At 42.2% G+C, this 11180-nt stretch overlaps 1 protein-coding gene across 1 annotated transcript; it reads left to right on the top strand.

Annotated features, from left to right (window-relative positions):
• The first annotated feature begins 2594 nt into the window (after positions 1-2594).
• LOC144712129 (homeobox protein knotted-1-like 2) lies at positions 2595-5092 on the top strand. The gene is made up of 5 exons (XM_078586319.1): positions 2595-2962; positions 3040-3162; positions 3238-3370; positions 4207-4460; positions 4693-5092. Exons 1-5 carry the CDS (start codon positions 2630-2632, stop codon positions 4900-4902), a joined length of 1053 nt encoding a protein of 350 aa, XP_078442445.1. The 5' UTR covers positions 2595-2629; the 3' UTR covers positions 4903-5092.
• The last annotated feature ends 6088 nt before the right edge of the window (positions 5093-11180 follow it).

Raw genomic sequence — 11180 nt, 5'->3', positions numbered from 1 at the left:
TAAAAAAACTGGAAGATCCGGGGACGAAACCTGAAGAACGTCTTATTTCAAGTGCACTTATTCTTGCGGGAAGCATTGTATTGCAGCGGAGACGTGACGCATGTGCTGGAGTGTGGATCTAGAAGACAAATCCATTTATTAACTTCAGATTATTCTCACGACTGCGTAAGAGGTATGGATCGTCCAGTTCATACCGTTCACAAATACCAAGAGAGTTCCACAAGCTGAATTGCTAAATTAGAGTCACGAAAAAGTGGATATAATGGAAAAGAGGCCATGAAGACGTGGATAGAAAATAAAGAAAAAGAAATATATATTTCGGGATAGTCACCGTGGGAGGAGCATGTATCAAATAATAATTTCAGATTATGAATACAGTTAAATTTTCATATTGTTTGCACGACACATAACAGCCTGCGAGGTATGGAGAGTCTATCATTCATAAGTACTAAGAGAGTATCGAGATATTACACAGATTAGAGCCGCAGAAGCATCGAGAGACATTGGAAATAATGATCGGGAGATAAGAGACGACAAAGATTGGGAGAGAAGAAAAAGAAAACAATAAAACAAGTAGATCTATCCGGTCCCTCTTAATTGGTTTGGGTGCAGTGGTCGTGGGGGCAGGACACAAAATACAGGTAAAGAGGCAACCTTTGGGGAAGTCCGTGTCCTGCTTCTGCGCAGCTAATAAAGACCGGAGACTGAATTTGGCGAGAACGAGGAACTTCAGGCAGACACGCTCTCTCTCTCTCTCTCTCTCTCTCTCTCTCCATGTCTTTCTTGCTCCGAGTCCATCTGCAGGTCCTCCAGCATTCAGTCTTCCCCGCCTGTCACGCTCTATTTCGTCCGCCAGACTGATGGGATGCCTCGTCCCTTAGCAGTTCCCAGAACATGAACTTCCTCCCAGCGGCCACACATGCTTTGTTGGATAATCTAACGCTCTTTTCCCTTTCTAAAGCTCTCCACGCGATGCCCTGACAGCCTAAGAGATTCGTAGTTCAGAACCTGTCCTCCATTTGAATATTCCGGGTTGCAGCCATCTGTCCATTCTTCATACATTGATTTCACTTCAGAGAAGAAAATTAGGGTTTCGAACTCCATGCACTTGTACAGGATTACACGCACTAGTAAAGTTAGCAGTCTCCCTCACTATAGCATAGTATTGACAGGAGAACATGCTGCCCATGGCTTGAAAGCTTCGTCAACGAGGATCTCTGGCTATCACCTGTTGACTGTTGGGCAACGACGATATCTTCGTCTATCGAGCGTGCGGCTCAGCAGGATATTTTGCCTGCGTTACAGCTTCTGATGTGTTTATCGTCTCTCGAGATGGAAAATTTATCACCTTCTTTCACCTCGCTGTTTACCCATGCAAACGCCTCAGAATCCTCGCAGTGTACCAGATCGCCGGTTCAGTGTTGTCCTCGACATGCTAGAACATCAAAATTTTCATTATAGTTCTATCTGGAAGAGAACTATAATGCGCACCCAATCCATTCAAGCAATTAAGAATAAAACACAGACCAGTTCGTGATAATTATCCCCAAATAACTTTACATCTTGAGTACTTGATACTTTAAGGGCTTAATATGCAGACCTGATTTAATCGAGAAACTGAGAATATAATACAGATCTGTGAAAAAAATACGGGTTTCTTAAGTATAGGAGACAAATATCTTACGAATAGTTCAACTTCACGTTAGTTGTAAGTTTTCACATGGAGTACCTGTTATTTCTAAGGACCAGTAGGCAAGCCTAATCCGATAAGTAAACTCAGAATAGAAGAAAGATCTCTTGCAAATTGTTGAATTAAGCATAGAGAGGTTCAGAAAGTTACAATTATCCCTGACGACATTGAGTGATCAGAAAGTGTCGATTATGGGAAGTTCAGAAAGTTTAAGTATAGTGAGGCCTGGCGGAATAATAATGGATTTTCAAAAGGTAAAATGACATAAATTTCACAAAAAAGAAAGAGAAGAGACTCGAGAGAATTTCTCCGCTGATTGGGCCTTACATCGCAAAAGTGGACGGAACAGCGTGAGAGAGGCGGCGGACGCAAACAAAGCGGACGGTCTTGTCAAGGAGCGATGCTGTGAGGCAATCCCCCGTGCCCGACAAGCAACGCTGTTCCTTGTATACCCGTCAACCAAGAACCACAGAGAAGTTGGATCATCGCACGAGCGAGCGACTGCTACAAGCCTACGGCGCCGGATGATCACAAAATACTGGTCAATACTGTTCACCGACGTCACCCGAGTGAAATGATTTATATCGTATGGTGACCAATGCTTTGATTGATACTTGGAAGCCGTTTTCTTTCTTCGCTCTCCTTTTCTCGTCCCTTCCCTATGTTCCTGTTCTCCATCAGCCTTCCCATTAGATTAAGCATTCGCCACCGCCACTCATAGCCTTTCCTTCCCATCCGTCTCTCCGATTTGACCCTGAGAAAAGAAAGCCAGTAGCCCTTGCTTTTCTCTCTTTCTCTCTCTAGACTTGGGTCATTGTGGGCCTTCGCATTTACGATATTCAACCCCTGGTTCACTTCCACGTTGCTGGCGTGCTCCTGCTGATCTCTTATTTCTCTACTAATACTGTGTCCTCTTCTGCTATTTAGCGACAGCGTGCCATGGAAAGTTTTCCCTCTATTATGTGCACCACGGAAAGCTCAATTCCCTCCTCCCGCGTAGGGTTCATGTACCCACCATCATCCTTCTACGGGAGGATCTCCAATCCCAGCTCCGTGTCTCCTTCTCAAAGGAACGATCCTCTCAACCCCTTTCAGTTAATCTCTGAAGTTCCTTACCAGCAGTCTGTGAAAAGCGAAGGTGGCTCCTCGTATACCCATCTACAACAGCGACAGTTGAGTTATCCCGGCGCAGATATGGACGCGCTCAAGGCGAAGATCATATCTCATCCTCAGTATTCTAGCCTTCTTGAAGCCTACTTGGAGTGCCAAAAGGTTGATCTCCAGATCAGAGATTGTGAAATTCATCAATCCGCGGTTATTTTAGTACTTAATCTTATGGTGATTTGCAGGTGGGTTCGCCGCCGGAGGTGACGGCGAGGCTGACGGCTACCGCGCGAGAGTTCGAGTCGAGGCGGCGCGCTGCCCTTGCTTGCCGCGATCCTCCAAATGATCCCGAGCTTGATCAGTTCATGGTAAGGAATAATTTATCTTGATTTGTGTTTGTTTGTTGGGAAAGTTACGCTGCTCTAAATTTTCTTCACTAACAGGAGGCTTATCATGATATGCTCGTCAAGTATAAGGAAGAACTTACCAGGCCCATAAACGAGGCCATGGACTTTCTCCGCCGGCTTGAATCGCAGCTAAACGCTCTAACAAGCGGTTCTTCCCGCTCTCTATCAGGTAACCGCCAAGCTTTTCTTTCATAGTTATTTTGGTTTCGTTTTTATATTTATCTACCGAGTGAATCGTCAGGAACGAAGTAGAGCGATATCTTAGCGGTCCCGTTTCTTCGATTGATTCGCTGCGATTAGTTCTCGGCCAGGAAGTCCTCATAAATTAGCCAGTCTTAGGACGAAACTTTTCTGCACGAGCTTGAAGAGTTAGGGTTTCGTGGGAGCCGGTTATTTTGACCAGAATTTAATGCAACGGCGGCAGCCTGTCGGTGGGATAGTATATGTTTCACTTTCAGGCATGTAGATTACTGGTTCTGATTGACGTACGAGAAACCTTAGCGCTGGTAAATATGACGTCCCGGAATGAACATATCTATTTTCTACGTGAACTGTCAGAACGAAATTGCGGCGATTTAATAATCGTTACGTGTGCCGTCGTACCCGGAACCTTTCTAGAGGTCAATTCCCACTTCTTTTCCAACCATTTTTCTATAGCCGCTTTGAGAAACAGTTTTAACATTTCCTACTACAGTTTGGGTTCATCATAAACCCTAAGTCTTTAATAAAATGTTATCGTTTGTTCTCATTGGACTCTTTTCGGCATTCCAACAATGAACAGCGCCTACGTCATTAATTAAATGCCTCACCCGATCGCTACACCTACGTAGAACAGCGCCTGAGTCATCACGTACGATGAATATCTCGTCAAGACTGATTCGGTTGCGGCCTTGTTGATTCTCGCCATCTTTTTACACTGTTTCCTTTTATCTTTGGGAAATCTTGCATCTTAATCGGGGATATTTCCACGTCGGATTATAGTGAATATTTTTCTATTTGGTGCAGACGAGAAATGCGAAGGCGTTGGTTCTTCCGAAGAAGAACCTGATACGGTAATGGCGGACGCTAAGTTTGCCGGTTTGGACCCTCGCACGGAGGACCGCGAGTTGAAACATCATCTTTTGAAGAAGTATGGAGGCTATTTGAGCAGTCTCAAACAGGAGTTCTCGAAGAAAAAGAAGAAAGGAAAGCTTCCCAAGGAGGCAAGGCAGAAATTGCTCAACTGGTGGGAGTTGCATTACAAGTGGCCTTATCCATCGGTAAAATCCTATTCCAGACAGCCCATCGTAGTATCTAAAATGACCGAAAACAGAAGCTTCACTAGATTTATCGTTAGATTTTTAATCAGCATAATGATTTTATGTTTTACGATCTATTATCAGATTAGTCACTGCCGTCGCAGTGAAAGCTGACGTATTTGTGGGATTTAACTCAGATTTAATTTTACGTCAGGTTTATTAACAATATTCTAAGCAATGTCTGAATCGGCAGGAGTCGGAGAAGGTTGCGCTGGCAGACTCGACGGGTCTTGATCAGAAGCAGATCAACAACTGGTTTATCAATCAGAGGAAACGCCACTGGAAGCCTTCGGAGGACATGCAGTTCGTGGTGATGGACGGCTTTCATCCGCAAAACCCTACTGCGGCCCTCTACATGGACGGGCACTTTCTAGAAGACGGAATGTATCGCCTTGGACCGTAAGGCCAGTGGATGGCAGCCTTTATTCTGTCATCTTTTGTTTTTCCTCAGCTTTCCTTGCATCGGCTGCGTAAACGTTGATCTCGTTGAAATCCTGGGAGTTGCGTCAAATCCTGATGTACTTTTTAATTACCCGTGTAACTTATCTCATGTACACCCGGGATATCGAAGACGTACAAGCTTCTTTGCCTCACTGTCGTACACAACAGAGAACGTAAGCGAGTCACCATAACCTATTTGTCCATAAGCAACGAAATTTAGAACAGTTGGTAAAATCTTCGTGTTCAATTGGCCGGCAGTGATGTTTAGTTCATATGAACACTTCTCTAAGTATTCGGGGATGACATCTCCCGCAGCCAACGTTTTTAAACTGAGGAATTTTTCTTTTAACGGAGTACCAAGTAGCTACTTTGCCCCTTTGCTATGAAGACGCCCGGAGCAAGTTTCATCTAAGACTACATGACGATGACGGATATGTTCCTCCTCCATCCAAGGTGGTGGGAGAAGGAACGCCACCACCGGTGGAGACAACTGAAGCTCCACCTTCAACTCCGGCGATCAGCAGCGGAGCACTGCCATCACGACCTGTGAAGTATGACGGAGCATCTCCTTCTCATCCAGGAGGGAGCCAAGAGGAGCTTGAAGCGCACGGGAGTCCTCCGGAAGATGTGCCTTCAGCACATGACCCGGCAGTACCGCAGACCATGCTGAGTGTGCACCACGGGGCGCGTCGAGAACCTCGGAACTGCCCTGAAGACGCGCTCCCGCCAGGCACCTCGGCAGAACATCTGTTTTAGTGGTTCTTAGCATTTGCACGGTTTTTTTTTCCGATTTTAGTGTTGCTTGTTGTGTGGCTCTTGTGCCTATAAAGTCCAGAGCTTTTGGTGTTGTTTGTAACCTCACTTTGAGAAATTTCAAGTCGTGTGTCTGGTTTCTCTCTTCTTCCTCTCTCTGAGTGTGTTTGAGTGAGTGAGTAAAAGTGTTCATGGTTTATTCCTTGAACCCCTTCTCCACTAGAAGGGGGTTTTAATCCCAACAGACGGCACCAATTTTTTGATTTGGCGACTGGTGCAAAAATTATCCACCAGTTCCATAATATTTCGGCGGCAACAACTCCCAAGTTACAGGGGAAGATAGCTAGGATTAGGGACTTCAATCCTAGCTACGACTCCAAGTAGTCATCTGTTACAATCTGGCATGCGTCATGATGATTGTCGTAAAATGACGGTTGTATGACAGTTGAACGGAGAAGTGGGGAAAAATCAAAATGATCTTTTTCAATTTGGATTAGCAATAATTTTCTTCAATGTCAAGATTCAGATACTTCTGGTGGCAGTAGCATATAACAACCGATAAAACTAGATTCAGATATCACTTAAAATAAGAGCAATAACAGAAAGAGTTATCAGGTATTAAAATGTGGAAATTTTAACCACTAAAACAATTAGAGAGAAAGATAGAGGGAGAGAGTTACGAGTATAGTTCAGGGATGCGGACAGGACGATTTTTCTTCCCGGGATGAAAAAATCATCCTGTCCAAGGGTATGGGCAAAATTCGGGACGAAAATTCATCACAGGGACCTCGGACGGGACGAATTTTCTTCCTGTGGGACTAAATAACAGTCCGTCCAGAGGTCTCAGATGATGGGCAGACGAATGTGGACGAAAAACCACCGGATTCACATCCATCGGTTGAGATGTAGCCACTGGCCTCGCTCGGACATAAGTGTACATATGTTCAATTGATTCTCTCTCCTCCATATTTCCCTAAAAAACTTTGAAAAATCTATATTAATATATTAAAAATATCAAATAGTTTTTTTTTCGTCTGGGACGAGGGGCGGGACGATTTTTCACCGGACGGGACGAAAATTCATCCCAGGAGGACTGGACGGGATGGTTTCCGTACCGTCAGACGAAAATTCATCCCGTCCTTTGTCCCTACACTGAATCTGGATGTCGGACGGGGACGAACTGGAACTATATTTACGAGGGAGAAAGAGACAGAACTGGAAGAGAGTGAGAATGAGAATGAGCGATATAGTGATAGTGAGAACAGAGACGGGTGCATACCGGGAGAGAGTGAGAGGTAGTGTTTGCCCGTGCCGATACCGGTATCGGATGCCGGTATCGGGACGGATGCTGTATCGGATACCGGAAAGGCATTTTCCGGTATCCATTTTTTTCGATATCCAGATACCAGATATCGGTTGCTACAGTGCCGATATCCGATACTGATATCCATCTCGATGTCGGCATCCCTCTCCGTCTCAATGGGGCAGATGACGATATCGGATATTGGATGCGGATATCGAAAACCGATATCCACATCGAATTATAATAAAAATTATATTAATTATTAAATATCTCACATTTCGCACAGATTAATGTGGGCACGAGAGTAACAGAAGAGCTTTCTGATTGGTCACACATCTTGTATATTATATACAGTCGAGTATTTTTAATTTCTTCCATATGGGATAACAGGATTCGGGTTTTGTGTTAAACTCAGAATCCCTTTATCCCATATGGAAGGAAATAGAACTCATTGTTTCTATTTATTGGACGGTGTCCTCATATATTAAATGATGAATATATATAAGGGTCTTAAAATATAGCGATAAGTGGTATAAATATTTTAAGGGTCTTAAAATATAAATAGAAATCATTTTTTTTCTTCAAAAAAAAAGTGGTATAAATATTATTTTAACATTAAATGTATTGTCGGACTCACTTAATATATACAGAGAAACTTTTCTGATATCTTCCATGTGGGATAACGAGATTCTGAGTTTACATTAAACTTCGAATCCTGTTATCCCATATGGAAGAAAAAAAAAGTTTGCATTTTATATATTAACTGAGATTGAATATAAAAACCATACAACGTGTATTAAACTAACTCGTCGTATATGATGTGAAGGTTATTTTTTTTGGTCGATACCGGATATCGATATCCAGATATCGGTTCCAATATCCAGATATCGAAATCTGATATCCGGTATCTGATACCCGTTTCGTCCTCACCCCCCCCGATATCCGGTACCGATATCCGTCTACCCCTCAGAGACGGATATCGTCCGATATCCGATATCCGGAACCATCCGATTTTTTCCCAGATATCGGATATCGGTTGTCCGATACCGGATATCGGATGGATATCAGTTGGGCAAACCCTAGTGAGAGGTAGGGATCCGGGTTTCAAACTGATCGTTTGAATGCTTGACCTGATCGAACATTCAATCAGACCCAGGGTAAATTCAATTCAGACTCGATCTTAGCATCGGGTTTGGATTGTATTGTTTTTTCCGACACAATGTTCAGATCGAATAATTGGATTCGACTCATTTCAACGTATGGTTCCAATCGGATTGGATCGAATGGTAAAGAAAATGAAAAATCAAGTCATATTCTTAGGATCTCTTTCTGCCCCAGAGACTGCTGTTTCAATTTCTGCATTCTTCCATCTACATTCTGCATTGGGATTAAGTCGTGGAGGTCTGCTGAGATGTGTTATTGATTGAAATGTGATAGGTACGGTGAATTTTAATATTATGATCTATGCATAGTATTATTGGATGATTTCTTCACTTTTTCTCTACATTTTAATATTATGACCTGAGCATGATCGACAGCATGTTCTTGGTCGATTTGTTCATTCTTCATCTGCATTCTTCTCCTCTGCAATGTTGCATCTGAATTATGCATTCATATTTTTCATTAAGCTGTGGATGTGTTAACATCAAACAGAGGGTGGACTGAAGTCGAAGAGTCTGGACATTTACCATGTTTGATTGTGTATTTCGGATTTTGGATTGAGTGACTTTGGATTTCTACTCTAGTTATTTAAAAAGTTTCATTGTTACTATCTCAGAACATCATGAAGAATTTAAAATTTCCAGCGCTTTGCGCGGATTTGTCTCAATAATATGCTGTTATCTTAATGAGAATGACTGATGAAATAATCATTTTTCTTTCCCATCAATTTCTTGAAACATTTCTATGCGCATGTTGCCCCACTACAGGCATTTGAAGAGATTTTTCTTGCTTTGAGTTTTAGTAATACACTTCATATGTTTGATCATGGAAGATTTTTCAAATAGATTTCCTATCTGTCTCGACTGAAATTTATTTAATTTGGAAGGGAAGTCTTGAATAGTCCTACTAGTAGGGATTACATACTCTTGGATATCAAAGGTGCGCTTCTACAGCTCCTATGCTCCTCATCCAAGCCACCACAAAATAGCAGTTTGAGATGAATATCCAAACTCACAAGTTCTTGGTTGAAAAGCTCTTATATAGGCATATACATCTCACTTTTAGTCAGAATCAGATGCCAATAACTAGACTGTCTTCATTATCATCTCATTAATATAATGATTGGGTGCTGATACAGACGCTACTGATCTTATGACCCTTTATAATTCCAAATTATCCGTACACCCTCTGTAAGGGAGATAAAAAGGGCTCAAAAAAGCAGGAACTTGCCAGGCCGCCACTCGACAGGCCGCTCTCCTACGGTTGAATGAGAGTTTCCGAGTTTTGTTTTGGAGTTCCGGAGTTCTGGAGTTTGTTGTCCAACGAGAAGCAGTCTGGAAAAGCAGCTCTCCAATCGGGAAGGCAGTCCAACCTGTTCCAGAGTTCTGGCGCTTTGGTGTTTCAAGTCCCAGCTGCGATGCGGATACATCCTCTATGGGTGACTTCAAGTTTAAAGATTTGGGTGCTATTAAAAATCTTTTAATTGCAATATAGAATCGACATATGAGAAGTGTTTTATGCTTGATAATTCAAGGAGCTTGAAGACTTCAAGTTCTTAAGAGAGGAATATACTTCTGTACGTAGACAAAAGTGCTGAAATGATGGCTGAATTTTGTGCAGGAGGGAAGCATCACATAAAATAGATGAAGCAAGAGAAGTGAAGGCATTATTATATGGGCCATCTGTCTTTTGCATTGTCTTGAAAGATATTTCCAAACATTGTTAAAATTTTGTGAAGCCTCTAATGTTTTTTTGTGAAACTTGATAGCTAGCTAAACATGACAGAATTTTCTTTTAATAACACCGTGTCAACATACTATCTTGGATAAGTGAGTGTTGTCATCTTCCTTTTACATTGATTGATTATGACACGTGGGACATCAGCAGAGGCATCTATAAAATGGTCCCGGTAGTTTAGCACTTTGTCGATGACTATATAAGGGTGACTTGGTTGCATTTACTCAAGGTCAAATGCAAAATGGAGCAAAATGGAGTTCTTAAGCGATGTTTCATCAGGTGTAAATATGCTGCGGCAAGTAGAGTTGCAAAAGAAGATTGGACTTGTGGTGAGAACCACAAGAGCCCTACTTTTTCCTCAACATGTACCTGAATATTATTGCAGTGAAAACATATTACATCAGTGCATATTATTAACACATTGTAATCATAAATATTAAATCATGAAAGCCCACTTGATTTGATGATGAATTAGTTTTCTTTACTACCTATGAAGAGGGGTTTAACTTGAAGAGTACTTGGGTGCATGTTTTTTGTTCATATCCACCATCTAGGTGACAAATTTAGTTCTGAGGTTGTTAAGTGTGTGTTTGTGGGTTATTTTCAAACTCTGAAAGGCTATAAAGATTTTTATCCGATGATTAATAATTTTTGTCTCTGATAATGTTATACATTGAGAAGTAAACCCAACCTGTGATGGTACGTTCAAGTGCTGATAATGAGTACAGTTTGCCGGCTAAAGAAATGTGTGAATTATGCAAATCAATAATCTGCTGAAAGAATTGGTAGTAACTTCAACAGGACAACCCATCAGGTACTGTGATACTAAAGATGCAGTCGCTATTGAACATAACCTAGAGCATCATGAAAGATGAAAGCACAAAGAGATTGATATAATATGTTTTATCAGGGAGAAAATCAATAAGAGAATTATCCAATTGGAGTACCTTAAATCAATAGATCAAGTAGCTGACATGCTGAACAAATGTGTACTAGGAACACTATTTCGTCAACTTAGTAGCAAGCTGCACATCACAAGCCTCTATGTGCCAGTGTTAGGCCCCTAACTAGGCGACTTCCCTGCCTAGAGGCCTGGGTGCTTATTGGGAGGATATGTTTGCATTTTGACTCACAATACTTAATGACTGGGTCCTATTTAGTGCGATGTTGCATCGCACTGAGGTGGTGATGCCCAACCCTGATCTTTCAGACCATCATTATATAGTGGTAACCCACTATGGATGGTGCACGCGCCCGTCGGCCCTCTGCACGGTGGATCAGGGTGA

Source organism: Wolffia australiana, chromosome 14 (assembly GCF_029677425.1).
Source record: "Wolffia australiana isolate 7733 chromosome 14, ASM2967742v1".
Classification (NCBI taxonomy): domain Eukaryota; kingdom Viridiplantae; phylum Streptophyta; class Magnoliopsida; order Alismatales; family Araceae; genus Wolffia; species Wolffia australiana.
Note: the sequence above shows the minus strand (reverse complement) of the source record. Positions and strands in the feature narration are given on the sequence as shown.

Bases quoted from the DNA above. Each gene is read 5' to 3' on its own strand.
- LOC144712129 (XM_078586319.1), top strand. From the start codon at position 2,630: ATGGAAAGTTTTCCCTCTATTATGTGCACCACGGAAAGCTCAATTCCC. The intron at 3,163-3,237 runs GTAAGGAATAAT...CTTCACTAACAG, and splicing joins CCGAGCTTGATCAGTTCATG to GAGGCTTATCATGATATGCT. The intron at 3,371-4,206 runs GTAACCGCCAAG...TATTTGGTGCAG, and splicing joins TTCTTCCCGCTCTCTATCAG to ACGAGAAATGCGAAGGCGTT.